Source organism: Palaemon carinicauda, chromosome 15 (genome assembly GCF_036898095.1).
Source record: "Palaemon carinicauda isolate YSFRI2023 chromosome 15, ASM3689809v2, whole genome shotgun sequence".
NCBI lineage: Eukaryota > Metazoa > Arthropoda > Malacostraca > Decapoda > Palaemonidae > Palaemon > Palaemon carinicauda.
The window spans coordinates 58,811,145-58,835,042 of record NC_090739.1 but is presented as its reverse complement, the minus strand read 5'-3'; the positions used below and the strand labels follow the sequence as shown (position 1 = coordinate 58,835,042).

The 23,898-nt window shown below is 40.0% G+C and overlaps 2 protein-coding genes across 2 annotated transcripts; both read right to left on the bottom strand.

The window, feature by feature from the left end:
- Positions 1-9,723: 9,723 nt before the first annotated feature.
- LOC137653982 (uncharacterized) lies at positions 9,724-10,743 on the bottom strand. Its single transcript, XM_068387616.1, has one exon. It carries the CDS (start codon positions 10,741-10,743, stop codon positions 9,724-9,726), a length of 1,020 nt encoding a protein of 339 aa, XP_068243717.1.
- A 1,046-nt stretch (positions 10,744-11,789) lies between these two features.
- Positions 11,790-13,955, bottom strand: LOC137653981 (uncharacterized). Its single transcript, XM_068387615.1, has one exon. It carries the CDS (start codon positions 13,953-13,955, stop codon positions 11,790-11,792), a length of 2,166 nt encoding a protein of 721 aa, XP_068243716.1.
- Positions 13,956-23,898: the final 9,943 nt, after the last annotated feature.

The window sequence follows — 23,898 nt, the reverse complement described above, 5'->3', positions numbered from 1 at the left end:
ATTTGTATAGTTACCTGGTTAACTATATCCATTGAGTGTTAAGACTAATTAAATAGCGAGTAAAATTTAATTTCAAGTAGAACAAGTGATTGTAAAATTTTTATAAAGGTTATTTCTTTTGTTTGAGTCTAAGGTTTTATGCAGATTTAATATTTTGAGTCAAGTGAGTATATGATTTGCAGAGTGTAATTATTTCTTATAATGTTTATTCATATTTAATATTTCAAGTCAAGTAATTATATAATTTTCAGATCGTATCATTTTTGTCTTAATCTAAGTTTTGTACAGACTTATTATTTCTAGTGATTTATTTGTTTTATGTGAACTCTTTTCAAAGTGTTGTAATTTATATAGAACATCTTTCATTTTTTTTAAAGAGTGTATTATTCCAATCACCCGTGTTTAAATTAGTATTCACTCGTATCCTGTTAAAGAATCATAGTAAGAAGAGGTTTTAAATAGATCGAAATAGTAATTACCAGTGTTGTTTTGAGTATACTTAAGAGACCTTTGGATATTCATTGTTTTTATATATTGCTGTCTGGGAGTTATATGACTGTCTTAGTGCTCAAGTATTAATATTCCCATGTGTAACAGATTTGAGGTAAAAACAAACAGGTGAGTTTAGAACTCGAGTGGTTGTATAGCTGTAATATATATATCATTATGTGTGGTTCCCAGACACAGGACTATCTTTTGATGTGAGTCTGTTTTAAATATTGGTGATCATAGGGCCGTGTTTTGATTAAAGGTATTGAACAATTTAGTGTTGATAGGACTTTATGTATTGTTAGGATATATATTTTGGAGAGGTATTAAATATTGATAAATTACAAGATGGCACTGTTAAATATCCAAGAGTTTTTTAATAACCCAAATGTTCAGGAATTGTCAGAAACTAATGTAACTAAATCTCAGTAGCTATCTGTTTTAATAGCATGTGGTGGCCATGTTACGAGGGGAATAATTAAAGCCCTAATAAAGTGTCTAGCCTTAGAAGTGTTGATAAATTCGGGAAAGTTGTCGGAAGAAAATATTGTAGCAGCTCGGGAACTGAAGCCATGAAAGTAGATAGGGATGTGGAGGCTAAGATTCGACGAATTGCAGCAGAGGAGAATTTGATTGCGTTGAAGATGATGGCAGGACGAGAAAAAGAAGAGAGAGAAGAAAAAGGACCGGCAAAAGAAATGGAAGCAAGACAGGAAAAAAAAAAGAGAAGTAAATGGAAGTAGGACGAGAAGAAGAAGCCACAGAAGTCGCAAGACATGCAAGGAGACTGAAAGACAAGGAGAAGGAGGAGGCAGGAGAGATTGCAAAACATGCAAGGGAGCTGAAGCTGTTGAATTCTCATGCAGAGTTGGCAACGCAGACAGAGGTGACCCCTGCTAAGCACGATCCTGTGTTTAATGTGTCGGATGCCCAGATGTTAATTCCAAGGTTCACAGAAGAGGCTCCAGACGAGTTCTTCAATCATTTTGAAATGGTCGTATTGACGATAAAATGGCCAGAAGATAAATAGTCTGTATTGATTGGGAAAGGCCGCAGTGCTTACTTGTCTTTATCTCAGGACCAGAGGAAGGAGTATCGGGAAGTGAAGAGGAGCGTGCTGCAAGTGTATCAGATGACACCTAAATATTAGAGGGAAAATTTCCGAGGTTTGTGGAAGGACGAGGAAATAACTTTCCTGGATTACGCTTATCAGGCACGACAATGTTTTAAAAGATGGATAAAGGCTGCTAACGTAAGGGAGATGGCCGATTTAAGAGAACTGATAATACTAGAATAGTATCTATGAGGAATTTCTGAACATATTCGAATGACTTGAGAAAGCGAGAGAGGTGAAGAAACTTGATAAAGCCGCTTCGATGAGCAAAGATTATAATATTGTTAGTCGTAAGTCCTCCTCGGGCATGAAGTTTCAACCGTCGCTCCGACCGAGTGTCAAGTATTCGCCGAACCATGGAAACCAGTTCAGTAATAACTATGTGAACAAATTCAACAGTTACAGCAGAAGTAGCACTGGTACTGTCCCTAAGCAGAATGCGATAGTACCACAGCAACAATCGTCGAATCATCCTCCTTTAATTATCGTGAAAGACATGCAGAAGGTTGATATTGTCGGTTTTAAGTGTGGAAAGAGAGGCCATATCAGTAAGGAATGTTGGTCGAATCAACCGAAAGCAGTCACCCAAGTGATTAAGGATAATTCGACTTCACTAAATGTGAAGACGAAGAAGCAATTGTGAAAAGTCAAAGAGGAAAATAAACCAGCCAATGTTTAAACGATAAACAGGACAAACCCAAACAGCGTGGATACCTTTAAACCATAAATCTATGAAGGTACATTAACAGCAATAGATGGGAGTGAGCGAACCCCGGTCAGGATATTACACGACACAAGTTGTAATCATAGTGTGGTGGTACGAAGAGTACCCCTGTTGGTGGAACAGTCTCTCACAGGAGACTTGGTTATTTTGAAGGGAATAGAAGGTGAAGAAGTTACCCCTACTTGCAGTTTGAAACTGTCATTCGAGTTGGTAACAGGTAATTTTGATTTTGCGGTAAAGGATTCATTGACTGTCGAAGGAGTGAACGTCCTGCTGGGTAATGAGGATGGTGGAGCGCCGTTTCTATCTTGTCCCATTGTAATGGAGAAACTACTGAAGTAGAGTCCTACGACTGAACTCGAGAAGGATTACCCATATCTGTTTCGTTTCCTAGTTGTGGGATGACTAGGAGTATGACGAAGAATGTGGATGCTGAAGAAGAAAAAGAAATCGAAGTAGCTATGAACTTGGAGGATTTGTTTTCCGAAGTAGAGGATTTCCTTGATGATACGTAAGAGGAGAACTCCCAAGTATGCCCAAGCCAAGGGGAACAACCGACGAGTGGACAAGATGACAAAGAAGAAATGGACCTAAAAGAAATAGAAAACTCAGCATTAGAAGTAGGACAAGTGAGTAGGAAAAAGCTGATAGGATTGCAACGGAAGGATGTAATGTTAACATAGTTATTGTACCGTGTGGTGAACGAGACGGAGGCACAGCATTTTCCGACCTGTTATTATCTTAAGGATGGGTTGCTTATGAGGAAGAACAGACCTGCGGATATCCCTGGGAATGCTGAGTGGGGGATATATTGTCAGATATTGATTCCCGCACCGTTGAGAAGGCAGTTGATCACTGTATCGCACGAGACGGGACATATGGGGATAAGGAAGACGACGGAGATTATGAAACACTTTTTCTGGCCTGGCATGCATAAGGAAGTGAGCTAGTTTTTCCGTGCATGTCACGTATGAAAGATGGCTGGAAAGCCAAACAAGTACATTAAGAAAGCTCCCTTACACCTGATAGAAGGGCGAGGAGAACCCTTCAGTGAGGTAATGATCGACATTGTGGGACCTTTACCAACGACGAAAAAATGTCACGAATATATGTTAACCTTGATGTGTCCAGTGACGAGATACCCAGAAGCCATACCCATCAGGAACATCAGGGCCAAAATAATCGCCGAGAAGTTACTACTCGTTTTCACTGAGTTTGGTACACCGGAAATCATTCAAAGTGACTGAGGAACGAATTTCATGTCAAAACTATTTCAAGCCGTAATGAAACTGTTGGATGTGAAACAACAATTATCAACTGCTTATCATTCAGAGACCCAAGGTGCATTAGAGAGGTTTCATCAAATGTTGAAAAGTATGTTAACGAAGTTCTGCAACAAAACTAGGAATGAATGGGACATCGTACTACTGTTGATGTTATTCAAGGTACGTAATGCTTATTAAGAAAGCATGGAATGCAGCCTAAACAAAATGGTATTTGGACAAGAAGTACGGGCCCGATTAAAATGTTAGCAGAAAAATGGAAGGACCGAGAGGAAATGGAAGGGGAATATGTCAAGAATTTGAAGAAAAGGATCGGCGAGATAAGGAAATTTTTCATTGAAAACCTTAAGACGAGTCAAGAAAAAAGTTAAAAAAGGTTCGATATGTAAAGTAAGGACAGACAGCTTTCGGTAGGACAACAGGTAATGGTGGTATTGCTGATAAAGAGATTCCCACTCACCAACAAGTTCCAAGGACCATTCAAGATTTTGGAGATCAGTGACCTGACCTACGAAATCAAAACACCAGGAAGAAGAAAAAGTCAGAGGAAAGCACACGTTAACCTACTGAAACCCTACTTAAGTGAAACCGAGACCGAAGCTTCACAAGTGTGCATGTCGCAAACCATACCATCCACGGAAGATGACGATGGATATGAGGTAGGGGCAGTAAGCAAAGTTAATAATTCGACTATCATTCGGAACTTGGAAGAGAAATTAACTCCTTTGAATCAGGAGCAACAAGAGGAAATAAGTCGATTAATTAGAAGTTTTCCTGAAATTGTCTCAGACGTCCTGAAATGAACCAACCTGATGAAGCATGAGATACACCTCAAAACAACAGAAAGACCATTTAAGCATCGCACTTATCGACTGTCACCGTATCACCAAGAAGTCATGAGAAAAGAAGTGGACTACAGTATTGGCTACAAAACGGATTAGCCGAAGAAAGTTCTAACCCTTACAGTTCTCCATGCTTGCTCGTGAAAAAACCGGACAGATCTTTCAGGATTAGTACGGACTACCAAAAGTTAAATTTGATCAGTGTGGCTGATAATTGTACATTGCCGCTCATTGACCAACTACTCAATAATATCGGACAAACGAGGTTCGTCTCCAAGATCGATTTGTGATAAGGTTATTATCAAATTCCTTTGGACGACAACACAAAATTGTTATCAGCTTTTATAACCCCGTTTGGGTTATATCAATACACCATCATGCCCTTTGGTCTTATGAACGCCCCCGCTACTTTTCAACGTGTGATGGATAACCTTCTAGGATCGATAGAAGGAGGAGTCGTATATTTCGACGATATTGTGGTATATTCATCGACCTGGGAAGAACATCTCCGAATCCTGAACTATGTATTTCAAGAGCTGCGAGGAGCATACCTGACAATTAACCTGGAGAAGAGCGAACTTGGAAAGGCAACAGTTCGGGCCTTGGGATTTTAAGTAGGAAAAGGACTAATTACCTCGGTAGCCACTAATGTCAGAGGAATAAGGAAAGCATCACCCCCCACAACGAGGAAACAATTACAACGCTTTTTAGACATGGCAGGATTCTCCCGACGTTTTTGCCCAAACCTTTCGGCTGTAGTTGCTCCCTTGACGGATTTGACCAGCCACAAGAAAAAATTTCTATGGATCAACGAGTGCCAGGAATCCTTCGACAGGATAAAGGCCATAGTAACTTCGAAATCGATACTCAAGCACTTCATTTCAACAAGAAATTCCATATCCAAGTCAATGCATCGGATAATGGGATTGGAGCTGTCTTACTGCAAGAAGGCAAGGAAGGAATTCTTCATCCTGTTTGTTATATGTCGTCGAAGCTGAAGAAACATCAGCGAACCTACTCGACAGATGAAAAGGAACTACTAGTGTTAGTCACAGCAATAAACAAGTTTGAGGTCTATGTGAATCGACCACAATCCTTTAACTTTTGTTAATAAGATGAAAAATAATAATCAAAGGTTAACTAGGTGGTCATTATGTTTGCAACCATATTGTATTAATGTAAAGCATATTCCAGGTAAAGATAATGAAGTTGCATATTATTCATCTCGGGCTGAATCAATGGATTCGGGCCCGGAATGAATTATCCTTTTTGGGGGGAGCTATCTTACGAAGCTGGTCTAGTGTAGAGTAAATACAGTAGTTTATTCATGTATTTTATTTATGTTTTCCTATATGCATTTCCTATATGCATTGAAGAGGTTAGCCAGCTCTTAAGATGAGTTCCTCTCGTGTAGATTTGAGATTTGTATGTAAATTACGTAGAACCTTCGTCGTTAATTTTGTTGCATATTTCATTCAAGTCAGTATACGTAAATTTACATTATTTTCAAGAATTAACTTTTTATTTCATGTATTTTTTTTACGAAGTCTTAAGTAAACTGTTTGAGAGTGTTATGTGACCATACGATATAGGAACAAGGGCTTATTTGATGTTCTTTCATATTTCTATGAGGTATTGCGTCATGTTTGAGAGAAAATAAGCAATTCTTACATGCCATGCGCTTTGGAAGATTCCTAGTGTTACGATGTTATCTTTTTTTTATTTTGGGGACAAAGGATGGGTGGAGCTAGCTAATAGAAAGTCGTCTCGCTGTGTGTTGGTATGCGTGAGAGTTGCCTGACAACCCAGTTCGTCTCTTGACATTTTTCATCTAGTTGATAACCCTGACGCCCTTAAGCAGACACCCCCCCCCCCCCCCCCTGCTTCCAGATCTTGGACCTTGAACATTCTGGAAGTAGCTAAGTTTCATATAAAAGTGACCCCAAGGATGCATAAATCAGATAGAGGATCCCAGCTTTAAGTCATAGCCATCTCCCCCTCTCTCTCTCATACATGCCTCTCAGTGTATTATTTTAAAAGTGTTCGGTGAAATATCAAAGTTTTAGTGTGACGGGGTTTTGTAAACGTAGTGAGTATTTATAAAAATTCTCTTAGATTTTTTGTAATTTGCCCTGTAGTAATGTGAAAGGTATTTAAATTGTTATATGGTTAACTATATTCTTTGAGTGTAAGACTAATTAAATAGTGTGTAAAATTTAATTTCAAGTGGAACAAGTGATTGTCTAAGGTTTTATGTATATTTAATATTTTGAGTAAAGTTATTATATAATTTTCAGAGTGTAAATATTTCTTTTAATGTTATTCAGATTTAATATTTCAAGTCAAGTGATTATGTAATTTTCAGGGAAAACAACCTGATTAGACTTTTGATCTACAATCAACTTTGAGCCACTAAGGATCACTGTCTTCATTGAATAACAAACTACCAGTTATTTCTGACACATGACAGGAATCACACAAGTTAGTATTAAAATTATTAAACAAAAGTGTCTCAAACAAGGTAACGTTATCAGCAGTTACAGTAAACATTTCTAAAAATTATTTATTCATAAAACAGTTTTAAGTTTACTTTCTCTCTCTCTCTCTCTCTCTCTCTCTCTCTCTCTCTCTCTCTCTCTCTCTCTCTCTCTCTCTCTCTCTCTCTCTCTCTCTCTCTTTCCAAGTATGAGGCTCTACTCACCGTTAAAGATATTGCACCCTGGCTGAAATGATGACTATGATGGTGAATTAGCTGTGCAGAAAATTTGACGATGAAAGTGATGTTGCTGTTTACTGCACAGTAAATGAAATCTTTAAAGTTCTTCTGATGGCACCTCTTCATGGGGCACTTCATTAAGGGGCGCAGTATCTTCAACTTCTTCAGCTTTGACTGAGGCTTCCACTGAAAGGAAAGGCATACCTAACAATTTCCTGCAAAAGAGGAACATGGTAATGGGGATTGCTGCTGATGTTTTTTCTTTTTGCCAAAATGTCCTTGTAGACAGACATGGCCCTGTTTATCAGTTGCAAAAGTGCACAAGTCGGACCATGTCATCGCCCCAATCTTACAACCCTTGTTGCAGTTCCTTAGCCATGTTGCATAAGAATACAAGACTTTCAAGGGTAACGCCAGACTCATGTTTCTTCGTCTTGCATTTCTGCTTATTCTTCTTCCTCACTTTGTGACTTTGTTATCTCCATGAAGTTTTCATCTGTCAGTGGTTCTGAGTAGCAATAAATGAGGACGTTGACATCTCCAGGAGCTATGTCCTTGAAGCCTTCTTCCTGTATCAGTCCTACCAGCTTCACAGTCTTGCCAACCACTGTGATGAACTTTGTCAGGAGTGAAGCCCTTGTAATCGTGGATCACTTGGGGTCACAACTTCTTCTATCTTGGATTGATTACCTGAGGCTTCATGTCCTATGGCGCTTTTTGAAAGTTTTTCAAACACGTTGCAATCATGTAGTTATGGCAATACACCTTCAGTGAGATGTCATCTTCATCATCATGTACACTTCTGATGAGATTCTCCATGGTGGTCCGGGTGTAGAGTGCCTTAAAGGCACGAATGACACCTTAATCCAATGGTTGGATGAGTGATGTGGTGTTGGGGGCCAAGAACTCGATCTGGACACCTTCATAATACAGGTCAGTTGCGTGACCTCCTACACTATCCATCAATCAAAAGGATGTTGAATGGAAGGCCCTTTTTCAGTTAGATAAACTGTAACCTTAGGTGGAACCAGACGAGTGTGAGGACTTTCAGAATCCATGCCTTAGTGTTGTTCATCCAACATACAGGCAGCAGATTCTTGGTTTGGGATTTAAAGGCACTTATATTTACTCAAAAGAATCCAAAATAGTAAACATATAGAATCTTCAATAAATATGAAAACCTAAACTTACCCTAATTTGGTTTGCATATTACCAGGTTCTTTAACAGATTTCCAAGGATTCTTTTCTGTTCCTATCATTCAATAAATCAAGACATTGCGTTGTGTTTAAATCATTATTTGACCAGGAATAAAAATATTCACATTTATTACTAACCTTAACTATTCATTGTAACATTTCCTATCCGGCAACCCGAAGTACAGTCCTATTTTACAAATTTCTGTCAGTAATGATATCTAACGTGCATGCATGCCCTTCAATATCACTAACATAACAAAACACTTATAAAACCTTGATTTAGCTTTTAATCCATGATGGTAAGAACTCCTCTCGTAGGTGTGTTAATTCCTTCCCTCCCCTGAGATACCGTAAGGTAACTATAACCCTCACTGTCACGTACGTGAGCCGGTACTAACTCCTTCTGAGTTATATTACTCAAAGACAACTGAAGATCCACGTATGTGCAACCCACATTCGTCAAAACAAACACTAACAACTCGTTAACGATTGCTTAGAGTCAAACAACTATTTGATATATATTTGCCTTACAAAAACTTCGACAAAAAGAAATATTATATTATTACAAAATAATTCAATACAACGATTATAATTTTCTACGCATCTCACATTGCATAATGTTCATAATATTTCCCTTACAAAATAAAAGATAAATGACTGTTTACTGGTCTTTATATATACACTATCGTGATTTCATCGTAAGTCACGATACACTCCCAGCAAACAGAAACAATATTTACAGTTATAGTTGTCCCGCTTGAATGAGGGTTCTTCTCGCCTCAGTAGCCGTCTGTGCTGTTTTCCTGCTCTGTCGGGTGCTTTTGTTATCAGTTTTCTCAGATATGACAACATCAGTCTCTTGGCATAATTCCAAAGGATATAGCTTGACAACAGGTCTCATTACTTGACCTTGTGGGGTTTTTAAAGTAACCACGCGCAAGACATCATCCGGTCCCACGTGTAATTTGACAATTTGACCGAGCTTCCAACGACTTCTCGGTCCTTCATCGTGTATCAACACAACATCCCCCATTTTGGGCCAAGATTCGTGTCTGATTCCTACCCGATGAGTTTCTCTGAGAGAAGTTAAATATTCTCTCTCCCACCTTTTCCACAGGTCATCACATTTTTTTGTAATGTACAAAAATCCCTTTCCAACATCCTTATTTCCACCATACAGAGGGTCCTTAGTTTCGTCTTTCCAATCTATGATTTCCCTAGGGAAAGATCTCAATCTACGTCCTAAAATCAAATGATTGGGCATCAGAATATCCAACTGGTCAAGATCTCCCGATGTATAACTTAAGGGTCTGTCATTAATAATTGCTTCAAGTTCAGTCACAACATAGGAAAGTTTACTAAAGCTGAGAAAGGCCTGACCTATTACTTTCTTTAGACAGGTTTTCAAAAGACCAATCAATCTTTCCCATATAGCTCCAAACCAAGGTGCTCTGGTTGGTATGAACTTCCATTTCCATATAACTTAAGGGTCTGTCATTAATAATTGCTTCAAGTTCAGTCACAACATAGGAAAGTTTACTAAAGCTGAGAAAGGCCTGACCTATTACTTTCTTTAGACAGGTTTTCAAAAGACCAATCAATCTTTCCCATATAGCTCCAAACCAAGGTGCTCTGGTTGGTATGAACTTCCATTTACATTCGATAGCATTCAGGTGTTCTTGCACTAAGGAACTTTCTGCCATGTTTTTCAAATAAACTGAAGTCGATACAAAGGTAGTAGCATTGTCACTTAGCATCAAAGAAGGAAATCCCCGACGGCTACAAAACTTTCGAAACACCATAAGAAATGAATCGCAGGACAGATCTTTTACTAATTCGATATGGATTCCCCTAGTAACTGGACAAGTAAACAACACAATATAGGCCTTTTCAGGATTTTGCTGTTTCTCCTTAGTTAACAATGCTCCTGTATAATCTACCCCCGTAACGCTAAAGGGTTGTTTTCTCTGCACCCGAAATTCTGGCAATGGTGGAGCAATATTTACACGGTAGGGTCTCCCTTGTGTTTTCTTACAGATTACACAATGATGAATTACACTTTTGGATAATTGGCGAAGCTGTGGGACCCAATATTCCTGTCTCACACTTGCCACGGTTGCATTTACTCCCATGTGAGCTTGTAAACAGTGATGCTCCCTTACTGTCAATTTTGTGAGAAAACAACTTTTCGGCAGTAAGATTGAGAATCTTATTTCCGCCGCCTGTGCGACATGTTCCAATCTTCCTCTGCATCTTATAATTCCTTCTTCCAAGAAGAGATTCGATTGTACTAATAAGGTCAATTTTGAAACTTTACCCCCTTTTTCCAAAGCTTTATATTCTTCCGGAAAGTATTCCTTTTGTAAGAGGATAATCATTTTATTTTTAGCTTGTTGAAGTTCTTCCAGCGTTAAACTTCCAATTTTTCTACAGCCAGTTGATTTGCAATTGTGAATAAATCGCCTAATCCAAGCTATAGTTTTACCAAATTTATCCACTCTACTAGATCTTTCCCAGTTCAGCAGATGGGTTTTTTCACTGTTCCCTACAAGATGGACTTGAATAACTTTATCCTGTGCTTGTGCTTCTTTCACCCATGTCCTGTCAATAGGATAGGTGTGGTTTTCTGATTTTATCCAGGGAGGTCCCTCCCACCAAAAGGAGTTATTTCTTACTTCTGTCCTTTTTCCTCTAGTAATCCAGTCGCTTGGGTTTTCTGAAGATGGGACGTAAGAAAAGACGATCCCCGTGGTTATAGAGTTAATTTCCAATACTCTATTTTTCACAAATACTGGCAAATTATTCTTTGTCACTAACCATCCCAGGGCAACTTTACTATCAGACCAAATTATTATTTTCTCAAATTTATTTTCTTCAAAAGTTTCAACTATAAATTCACACAATCTTGCACCTAACAACAAAGCCATTAATTCTAGTTTAGGTACAGTCAACTCTTTAATGGGTGCTACTCTACCCTTTGCCATAATCAGAGACGAAGTTTTACCACTTGCTCGATAGGCCACACAACCATAAGCTGTTATGCTAGCATCACAAAAAATGTGGAGATAATCCATTTTCTCCAGATTAGTGCCTCTGGAGAAGGAAATACTGAGACTTTTCTCTAAGTCTTTGGACAACTCATTCCACTGTTCTAATAAAGGAACTGAAAGTAGATCATCACATTTCAACTGCTGTTTCCACAAATCCTGTAAAAATATTCTAGCTCGTATCGTAATAGGGATAAGCATTCTTAAAGGATCATAAATTTGGGCAATTGCACTTAGAATTTCACGTTTTTTTTGACCGGTCTTAAGATGATTAGGTGTTATTGTTAATCTATCATTAGAGATGTTCCAATATAGGCCTAAGACTTTATAGGTTTGCTTCTCTTCTGATTTTATATGATAAGCACCCACAATAGTATTCAAAAGATCACTATTACTAGTCCATCCTTTGAATACAAGTGCGCCTGTGCAAATATTTTGTTTGCGCCAAAAAACAAGTTTATTAATTCTTCTTCATTATTGGAGGTAAATTGAAGGTTGTCCACGTATAATCCCCTTCTCATCATATCCACCATTTCAGTACAACTCGTATCTTTCCTTACAGCTGCCAGATGTGATTTGATAGTGGCATTCAACAGAAACGGAGAACACGTAGGCCCAAACAATACCACCCTAAACCTATATATAATTAATTCACTATTTGGATCCGTTGGGTCTTGCAACCATAAAAACCGTGTGTAATTGCGGTCTTCTTCTCTCAATTGCACCATAAAAAACGATTTTTCTATATCACTAATACAGGCATAGTTGTTAGTTCTGAACTGCAATAAGACCTTGAGCAAATCTGTCGTAATATGTGGTCCAGTCCACAGACTGTCGTTAAGGCTCAATCCATTTTTACCTTGTCTCCAGGAACAGTCAAAAACTATTCTGATTGGAGTGGTGGCACTATCTTTCTGTACACTATGATGTGCTAGATAATGACAATTTTCAACCACATTGTTTTTATCTACCCTTTCAATAAACCCCCTATCCTCCTGATCCTTCAGGATTTTCTGATAGTGGTTCAGGTAGGCTTCATCCTTCTGAAATTTTGCACACTGTTGCTTAACTCGGCCCAAAGCCATGCCAAAATTGGATGGAAGCCTTGACTTATTAGACTTCCATGGTAAGGCCACAACATATTGCTTCTCCATTTCAGAATATACAATGGTACTTTCAAAGTCTTCAAGAACCTTTCGATCATGTTCTTTCAATTCATTGCAGTCAATACCTACTTTATCTAAATTCCACAAAATATCCAAATCATTCTTTATATCATTATCAAATTTATGAGTAGCTTCAATTACTTCCTCGTTGGTTGCTAGCTTTAACACAGTTACCTGGGTTTCCTGCACTGGAGGGGCCTTACAGGACCCTGTCACAACATATCCAAATATGGTAGGTAACAATATCAATTTTCCAGCCTTCCTGAATCCGGGGTGTAATATGTTATAGACATTATCAACGTCTACCAACATATCAATGGGTGCTTGCTTGTCCACAGGCAGATCGAAATCCTTGTCCGCTAGACAAATTTTGGTTTTACACAACGTTTTCAAATTTCGTTTAACGTTGAATTTCTTAGTATACTCTGGTAACTCATCTACCACAATACAATCCATAATAATCAATCTACCCTTATAAGGTATGGAAACACTAACCGTCTCATACTCATTCACAGGTTTGCTTGTCAAATAACCCCTTAAGGCAATTTTTTCCGTGCCTTTAGATCTATACTGTACGTCCTTAAGTGCTGACCTCCTGATAAAGGTTCGTTCTGCACAAGTGTCCAATAATCCACGAAGGCGTACCAAATGTCTTCCTTTACCTTTTAACACAATTGTTGCTGTTGGTAAAATTGACCTCTGCTTGGGTTTCTGACCCTGATTACATACGGAAAGTGTTCCAACCTGCACACCATTATTATTAGGTTTATTTGCTGATTTATTTGTTGATTTACTTGGTTCGCTGGTTTGTTGTTTATCACATAATACACGATGATGTTTTAATCTGCATCTGTTTCCACAAATTTGTTTTTCACAATCTACACTAAAGTGTTTATTCGATGCACACACAAAACATAATCGTAAAAGCCCGAGACGACTCAGTTTCTTATCCCTACTGGCATAAGTTTTACACTGTGTCCACCAGTGTTCGCCTTCACACAATGCACATTTTCTTGTTTGTTGAGAACTAAATTTATTCACATTTCCTTTACTCTTAGGTCCAACAGATTGTGATTGATTCACTGTGAACGTAGATATTGTTGATAAAGTTCCAGGTTTACTTACATCCTTTGAAACAAAAGATCTTAGATTGTGAATTTCTTCTTCCAGATATTTCTTAAATGTATCAAATACAAGCCAATCATCCCCACTTCTGCGTTTTACAGTTTCACTAACACTCTTAGGCACCTTGCTATGAAGCAAAATAGTGTAGAGCTCATTCAACTCCAGATTTTCACTCTCTAATGATCTGATAGAACATTCAAAATTTGCTCTGAATGATTGCAATGCTTCTGAATCAGGAGATGGAGACTCCATTTCTAGTAATCTTCTTACTAGAACTCGTTTGATCTCATCCTTTTTCCCATATGTGGTTCTGAGGAGAGATATAGCTTGTGAATAATTCGCAGCTTCCAACTTAAATCCTGAAATCAGTTTTAGAGCATCTCCTGTGAGCAAACTGCAGATATGAGAATTTCTGTATCAGTTCTAAATCCCCTCGCTGGTGTACCGACACATTGTACAATTCCCAAAAGGAATTCTACTCCAACACATCTCCAGTGAAATGTGGGAGATCCAATTTAGGCAATCTAACATTAGTCTTATGTGTGGGTGGAGGATTTCCAGAAGAACCACTTCCTGATATTGCTGTGATGGCATTGCTCAACTTATACCAATGTTCACCAACTACTACTTCATATTCTGCTTGCTCTTCCACTTCTTTCATTCGATCTTCTTCAGTGGTTAAGGCTAATATCTTTTCATTCAAGTCGTGCACAATCTTCATTTGCTTCATAATTAAATCCTTAAATGAAGACAATGTATTGACATTACCTGCAGCAACAGCAGAGTCTATCTTATTTACCCATTTGGTGATTACGCCCTTGTAACCACCTCGTGACCTCACCAAAGCTTCTTTATCAGACATTTTCCAAAGATAATTATCAAACCAGCTAAAACCAATAAATTTTCAAATTTTCAGTAATTTCAACAAACAACTGTTCATACAGAATATACAATTTCAACAATTTTTCATATATAACGACCCCATAAAATACAATTAATTAACACACTTAAAGAGAAATTCAATTCAAGATTTATCAGCAGAATTAGATACAACTTATTAAATTCTTTCCCATAGAGTTTTCGTTTTAAACAACTTCAACTTAGCTGCTCGGTCATTAACAAGATGGTCACCTGTGCAACAACGTTATTCCTAATTAATGCCGAGACTAGTTTAACCCATCAATGGATTCCCGATCATTGACAAAATGGACGCCTTGTGCGACAACGATATTATCAATGTCGGCGCAAACTCACACAAATCGAAAATTTCACCATAGGAAAGAATCAATTTATTAACTTCACTCTCAACTATTAACGAATTGCCGAAACTCAACTACAACAATTATTCCTACTTTAAATAATTTTTCAATAAAAATCACAACTAGTGAAAAATAATTTTCATACTTAAATGTTTTTAATTAGTGGCAACGATTAACACTGATCAATTCAGAATGTATAATGCATATAAAATATCCAATCTCCTCATATGATTCACGGCAAAAAAGTACGGTGTCAACTTTTTTCTAAATTGCCAATTACAACCTAGTCCTAACAACCCGCCGCCACGAACACTTTCTCACGACGCGTAATGTTGGTAAAAACATCTCTAAAACATATTCACGTATTAACACCAATATTACTGTTAAATATATACGTTATCCCTCAGTATTAATCATCACCTTCGATAATAATAATCATCCTGGTCACGGCACCAATTATATATTTACTCAAAAGAATCTAAAATAGTAAACATATAGAATCTTCAATAAATATGAAAACCTAAACTTACCCTAATTTGGTTTGCATATTACCAGGTTCTTTAACAGATTTTCAAGGATTCTTTTCTGTTCCTATCATTCAATAAATCGAGACATTGCGTTGTGTTTAAATCATTATTTGACCAGGAATAAAAATATTCACATTTATTACTAACCTTAACTATTCATTGTAACATTTCCTATCCGGCAACCCGAAGTACAGTCCTATTTTACAAATGTATGTCAGTAACGATATCTAACGTGCATGCATGCCCTTCAATATCACTAACATAACAAAACACTTATAAAACCTTGACTTAGCTTTTAATCCATGATGGTAAGAACTTCTCTCGTAGGCGTGTTAATTCCTTCCCTCCCCTGAGATACCGTAAGGTAACTATAACCCTCACTGTCACGTACATGAGCCGGTACTAACTCCTTCTGAGTTATATTACTCAAAGACAACTGAAGATCCACGTATGCGCGACCCGCATTCGTCAAAACAAACACTAACAACTCGTTAACGATTGCTTAGAGTCAAACAACTATTTGATATATATTTGCCTTACAAAAACTTCGACAAAAAGAAATATTATATTATTACAAAATAATTCAATACAACGATTATAATTTTCTACGCATCTCACATTGCATAATGTTCATAATATATCCCTTACGAAATAAAAGATAAAAGACTGTTTACTGGTCTTTATATATACACTATCGTGATTTCATCGTAAGTCACGATAGCACTCAGGTTTTTGGACTTGTCACACGGTCTTTATGTGCCTTGAAAGCCTGGCCTTTTTACCTCATCCTTGAACAAGAACGTGTGAAACGGCATCCTCTTCCAAAACAACCCCATCTCATCCATATTAAAAACTTGTTCAGAAAGATAGCTGCCTTCTTCAATAAGTAGAGGGATCTCCTCCTCAATGTATCGTTATGCTGTAGAGGTAGCTTCGCCATACATCGAAACACTCCATAGCCCGAATCATTTTTGAAACTTTTCTAACTAGCCCTTGCTGGCATTGAACAAAAGTTTATTCTTCAAGGAATCACTAGACGTTCCTGATTGTGGGTAATCGATGTCCTCTTCCTTGTCATTAATGTCGTCATCGTCATCAGGTGCAAGGTTATCTTGCAGGGTTTTCGCCTTTGTTCAGATCTTGTTGGTGTTCAAGCTTGTGTTTTTCTTTTGGCAATCTGCAATCCATAGAGCCAAGCAGATTCCATCTTCATTACACTCTTATTGCAAGGAATACCCACTCTTTTCACTGCTCTGTTGAAAATCATCGATGCAGTTTTGCTGATATTCTTCTCATCTTTCTTAATGTAGCAAACGTTCGACTCAGCGATGCTGTAATGGCGTCCAACTACCACAAAATTTCTGTCTTCTTTCAACATGTTGAGAAGTTTCACCTTTTCAACTAAGCTCAGCATCTTCCTTTGCTGCTTAGGCTCACTACCAGAAGTCTTAGAAGGAGCAGGGCGTTTGGGTGGCGCCACAAAGCTTGAAACAAAAATAAAAACACACTAAAAATTCACTAAACACAGGAACATAAGTTATTGTAACACGATGTGAACACAAATGATGCATATTTAAGAGAAGCTGCAAGGCGAGATGCCGCGAGATGATACTTTTGTGATATATGATGTTAAATGCACACAAATATGAAGCTCAATACAGGAGAGAGGATATCAAATGGCGTTTAACTTTTAAGACAGAGATGGTTTATTGCACAATTACTTACAAGCATGGGTAGCATGGCAATAAAGTATCGTTTATCTATTAAGCATACTTAAACTATCACTGCATTTTAATGACACTTGATACTTTAGCAATTATTCAGATATTTCCTTCTCTCAACATAGATTTTATAGCATCCTGCCGGTGTAGGGCTATGAGGCCTCTCCTCCAGCTGGGTGGTGGTAGGGATTAGCTGGTGGGAACGGATGCGCTTGCGCTGAATGTTCAAAAAGCTCTAGCGATGTTCACCCTCCCTCTTCAGCTAAGGCAGGAAGTAAAAAATCGTTGTTTACATCAGAATTTACACTTTCTCATGTCTCTCTGGTTTGCGCAATCTAGCAGAAAATATGTGAGATTAAAAAAACACACACACACACACACATATATATATATATATATATATATATATATATATATATATATATATATATATATATATATCTTAAAGTATATAATGAACTGTGCCTGCAAAACATCAGCTGCAATAGGGTGAAGGAATACTAGATATAGAAATAAATGATTTTATTGGTAAAATTCCATTAGTTTCAATGAGCTTCCCCATATGTTCATATTACTGACTTCCAATCTCTGTTGGAGATAGAAGGCCAGTTAAGGAAAAAGATATGTTAATCAAAAGTTAAAGAGGTATAATATGGTCAATATTTTACAGTATAACCTGGTATAGATGACTTGCAACAAACCATCTCAAAATACAGCTCTCCACTTTGTTTACTAAACCTATTTAGAATACTGGACTGCAGATTGTTTCTAAATGATACATTTGATTGGCTCCAAATGATACTTTTGATAGTTTACCAAATTAAACTTAATATTCTTGTATAAAAGAGACTTATACATTAAATGAATTCCAAATTAATTAGACAACATCCTCTGCATCTGCATCCACTGACCTAGAGCCCAGCAATTTTGACAAGCAAACTAGGATTCTTTAAGGTAATGTTTAGCAAAAACCAACTTTGTACGCCATTGGGGTACTGTTTAACTCTCTCCAAAGAAAGATTTCTGCAATTATTAAACTGAAAATGGCATTTCATTTTTGGTTAGAGTGCGATGGAGAACCCTTATCACAAAAAAAAAAAAAAAAAAAAAAAAAAAAAAAAAAACTACCTATAATGGCTGTAGTTTTGTCCACATAATGCAGAACAGCTCTCACTGGACAAAAAAAAAATCTGTTTTATGATGACACGCTTTCATTTATTTTACAGGAAGAAATGTAAAAGAAAAAAATTGAAGCAAACTCTTAGCTTTAAAATCATTATTGGCTCTGAATGAAGTCAAGAGGGACAAGATATTCTTATGTTCCGTAAAGCCTACTTTGACAGAGTTTGTAGTTCACTTAAGTGTTTATCTGAAGCTGATGTCAATAGGAAAAGTATTTTAGCCTAGAGAGCTGTAAGTAAAATCTACTTAACCTGAGATTTCATTCACCCCAATAAGATCTAAGGGAATCAAAGGATAACCAATGCCATTCACATATGAGTATGCATTAGAAGGTTACTTAAGATTGCTTATTTAGCGAGTTGTTTTCTGCCTCACAATCTAGTTGTCTAAAAGAGTGACTAGGATTGTGGGAATGTAGAGGTTTAGTAGCAGAAGGGACTAAAGCAATGGAAGACTTTGAGGCAAAGTGAGAGGATTTCGAACCTGCACTGCACAGAACCCTTACTGAAAGAAACACTTTGTTCCCATACTAACAAACCTTCCGTTATTTATTTGGATTATCTTTCAGCGGAGCTGGAAGGTAGCCATTAGACTTTAATTGCGAGGTGGCAACCCTGCATAACCGCTTGAGCGGGTAGGCTAAGGGTGGCTAGGGGGGTACCCAGCCGCCTCTATTTAAACTCTCACAGCAGTGAGAAGTGCCACTTTTTCCTTTGGCTTGTTAGAGATTTTTATTTTGCTTTCTCTTTTCAGGTGTGTATGTTCTCTCCTTGATCGCCTTCATGCAAACCTGTCCAGGGCGCGAGTGTGCAGCGTGCGGTATTTTCATGTCTTCGTTGGAGACTGATATGCACTCTCTGTGTCCTTTGTGCAGAGGGCATCGCTGCGTGCAGGGCTTGCCCTGCACAGAGTGTAGGGAGTGGCCTGCCTCCCAATGGGAGAAATTTTGGGGGATGCAGGAAGAAGGCGAAGTGCAATCTTTCTCCCTCAGGGGCAAGGAAAGGGCATTCTTCTTCTTCTTGTACCCCCAAATCTTTTTCTAAAGCTCCTTCTCGCTCGCGCTCCTCCAAGGGGCGATCGAGTAGGAGCACAGATCGACTCACTCCTTGGCAACCCTAGGGTACTGGGGATGTTGTTACTTCCCCTAGAGAAGCAACTTCACCTCCAGTCACCGGAGAGCCATTCTCGCCTTTCAGATTTTTTGCAGTTGTGGTTGTCCTTAGGGATTTTGGGACCCCCTTCGAAGGAGGAGCTGCTGCTCCTTCTTCAGTGTGGTGCTAGGAAGAACCCTTCTACGTAGCTGTCGACAACTCACGCTCTGGAACTGTGCGAGGTGAAGCTTTCGCCCTCTCCTGACCCTTCCACACGTAGACAAGGTGGACGCTCGCATTCACCTCTCCAACGGCCTCCTGCTGACGACGAACCCGCTCGCTATCTTAGGACCTCATCGTCCCCTAACCCTCAACCCTTTGTTTCTCCTCACAGGTTGCAGGTGTAGATCTTCCGGGGACCAGCACTACTACCACCATCAGCGCTAAAAGACCAGTATTGCCATCGCCTCGCCTATCTGAACACTCTTCCCCTGATCACTGTTCGCAACAATCAGAAGATCTGACGGATCGTAGGTCATCACGATCCGGGCGCTCTTCTTTTAGAATGCGCTCATGCTCTAGAGCTTCACGCTCACGAGACCACAGGCCTCAACGTTCTCCTCGGAGGCCTTCCTCTTCGTGAGGACAAGTCTCGCGATCGTGTTCCATGCAATCACTAGCACAGTCTAGACCTAGGGCCAGATGCTCGCGAGCGCTCGCGAGGACGACGTTCCCGTTCACAAAGGCAGTGTTAATGCTCACGAGGGTACCGTTCACTAGAACGACCTTCTCGTTCATGAGGCCTATGCTCACGTTCGTGAGACAGTGACTCGTGACATTCACACCATCCTCGAATGAGAGCTAGATGCTCCCATTCAAGAATGCTGCGGCAAGGGAAGCTTGAAGGGTTGAGGCAAAGAGACGGTCCCCTGTGGTGGGTCCATCCAGTGATACAGTTGATGACCCTGACTTACCCCAGACTGAACAGACTGAATGTGAGCCTGGAGGTAGACGACCCCTTAGATTCCAATAACGAGAATCTTCCAAAGGCAGCTAGTCTGGACTATCACTCTGAACAAGAGAGACGTGAGTCGGAGCACACCTTTTGGCAGGTCCTTGCTGGCATGAGGGCCATCAACAGGCTGTCTACTCCTGGTTCCACCATCCAGGAAGGGAAGGATATGGTTCTCGATGAAATATTTGAGACCCAGAAACCTTCCACGTCCAGTGCAGCTTTGCCCTGGTCTCAGGGTTTGACACCCACCAAAAAGAAAGCTATCGCTCAGATAGCTGGAACTTCTAGTATCCTGAGGTCCCTTCCACTTCCGTTTGTTTTACTAAGGATGTATTATGAGATCTAAGGGGAACCTCATTCCACCATGTCCCTCGACCCTTCGGTAGAGTCTCTAACGAAGGGTACCCCAACTCAAACCCTCACCTCTTTAAGGGCCTTCCTCTCGGCAGTTGAGCTCCCAAATATAGAGAGAGGTGTGAAGTACGCCATGCAGGCTGCTTCATGGCTTGATCTATGGCTAAGATCCTTGGGCTTCATAGTCCACTCCCATGATCTTTCAAAGGAGTCGTCCAGGAAGACTTTGCAGTCTTACCTATTGTCAGGTACCTGAACTCTTGAGTTTTTATTGCACTACATTGTCAACTTAGGGGTGAATAACATTTTTAAGAGAAGGGATGGCGTCATTGGGAAATTCCACAAGTAGGTGCTGAAGGTGGAACTCCACCCTTGAGGGTTCTTTTATCTTTGTTCCAGAAGAGATAGAGAAGGCTGCTGGGCGATGGAGGAAATGGTTGAACGATTCTCTCCTCCATAGGGCCATGACATTGAGGCCCTATGGTAGACTTTCCCAGTCTTCCCGGACTCAGCAAGCACCTTCCTCTTCTCACCCATCAACTTCTAGGTCCTCTGGACCTTCAAAGCGTCTAAGCAGCCCTTCCCATCCAAAGACCAGATAGGGACCCAGTCCTTCAGAGGAAAGAGGGAAGGAAAGGGAGGTAGCCGCTGGATGGTTGAAGTGATCGCCCTAGGGTATCGTGTCCCGTTCATTCAATCTCTCCCTCCTCTGACTCAGGATCCAGTGCATCTAAGCTTCTACGCAAAGGGAACCGCAAAGGAACTGGCCCTCAGAGCCAAAGTCCAGACCATGCTGCAAAAGGGTGCTCTCCAAGAGGTTGCGGATGAGTCTCCCAGCTTCTACAGTTGAATTTTTCTGGTGAAAAAGTCGACTGGAGGTTGGAGACCAGTCATCTCTCTCTCCCCTCCGAACAAGTTTGTGCAACAGACTCAGTTCAGAATGGAGATGGCAGACATGGTCATCCAAGCAGTTCATCCAAGGGACTTCATGTGCACACTGGATCTGTAGGACGCATACTTTCAGATCCCAACCCATTCATCTTCAAGGAAGTATCTAAGATTCACACACCACGAAAAGACATACCAGTTCAAGGTTCTATGCTTAGGTCTCGTGACAGCTCCTCAGGTATTCACCTAAGTGTTAGCCCCAGTGTCATCTTGGGCTCACAGGAACTACATCCGTCTTCTCAGATATCTGGATGACTGGCTGATCCTAGCAGACTCGGAGATGGCCTTTCTTCATCACCGAGACATGCTTCCTAAGTTTTGTCGGGAACTGGGGGTCCTGATAAATCACGAGCAGCCATTACTGCAACCTTCTCAAAGACTGGTAAACCTTGATATGACAATGACCACCGTCCAGGAGAAAGTCTTCCCATCAGACGAAAGAGTACACAGACTGAAGGAACTGGCTGCACCCTTCTTCAGCAGGATCAGGTGACGGATTTGAATCGGTGGATGGTAGACGAAAACCTTCAACGGGGCCAGAATCTTCTCGTTCCCCCTCTAGATTTGATGCTCTTCACAGATGCATCAAAAGAATGGTGTGGGGCTCACTTGCTGCACCATACAATCTCCGGCCTTTGGTCAGCTTACCTAGCTCTTCATCAGTTCCAACAGTTGCTGGCAGGTCACTCTGTGGTTTTGATGAGCGACAACACCACAGTAATGGTTTACATAAACAAATAGGGCGGTACCTTTTTGCAGCCTCTATGCCATCTTGCAGTAAAGATCCTCAGATGGACAGAAGAGCATTCGGTGTCTCTATCAGCTTGCATCATTCCAGGCAAGAGGAATGTGATCGCGGACAATCTGAGCAGAGCGACTCAGATAGTAGGCTCCAAATGGTCTTTAAATCATCAGATAGCTAACAAAGTCCTGACTTTGTGGGATTCCCCGACTGTAGACCTGTTCGCAACATCTCTGAACAGCAAGCTTCCACTGTAATGTTCTCCAGTCTCGGACCCTCAGGCTCTATGGCAAGATACATTTTAACAACGGTGAGACAACATCGATGTGTATGCCATTTTGTCTGATGAAAAGACTGCTCAACAAGACCAAAGCATCCAAAGATCTAATGATGACCCTTGTACCTCCGCTATGGCATCATGCAGAGTGGTTACTAAACATCCTGCAACTTCTAACAAAAGAGGTCCCTCCACGACCAGATCTACTCAAACAACTACACACGAACATCTTTCATAAGACCGTGCAGTCACTTTCACTTCACTCGTGGAGACTATCCAGCGTCTCCCCTCTCAGAAGGAGTTTTCACGACAAGTTACAGAAAGAATGTCCGCTTACTTGCATAGTTCCTCAGCCTAGGTCTATCAAGCAAAATGAAGAGTAATCTGTGGTTGGTGTCATGGAAGGAATATCTCTCCACTCGATACCACTATTCCAGTAATAGTGGAGTTCCTTGTATACCTTCGGGAGGAAAAGCTCCCTCAGTCTCGGTGGTGAAAGGTTATCGCTCAGCCTTAAGACTTGCCTTTGAGCTGAAGGGAGTAGATGATTCCTCTTCGTTGGAGCTATCTATACTCGTACGGAGCAATGAGATCACTTGCCCCCAATCAGAGATTAGGCTTTTCCTTGGAACGGGGTTCGCTTCTTGAGATCCTTAAAAGAACCTCCCTAGGAACCTTTACGCCATGCAACTGACCGAAACCTCACTTTGAATCGGCGTTCCTGCTCACTTTAGCCTCAGCAAAGAGAGTCATGACCTCTCGTTTGACATCTCCCATTAAAGGGGATGGGGGAAATGACACTCAGCTACATCCATGAGTTTATTGCTAAGACTCAAAATCCAGGGGTGCTGGACCATAGATTCAGGCCCTTTCAGATAACAAGTCTTCGTTCTGTAACCAATGACCCAGATCAGTTGTTACTATGCCCAGTGAGGAGTTTGAGATACTATCTTAAACATACTGCAGCAACACGACCCCAACTAACACCTCTGTTTGTTAACTCAGGGAGAGTAGAGAGGAGGATCACTAATAACACGGTTTCCTCTTGGATCCGCAAAGTAATCAAAAGAGCCTTGGCT

Coding starts and splice junctions, on each gene's coding strand:
- LOC137653981 (XM_068387615.1), bottom strand. CDS start 13,955: ATGGAGTCTCCATCTCCTGATTCAGAAGCATTGCAATCATTCAGAGCA.
- LOC137653982 (XM_068387616.1), bottom strand. CDS start 10,743: ATGATTATCCTCTTACAAAAGGAATACTTTCCGGAAGAATATAAAGCT.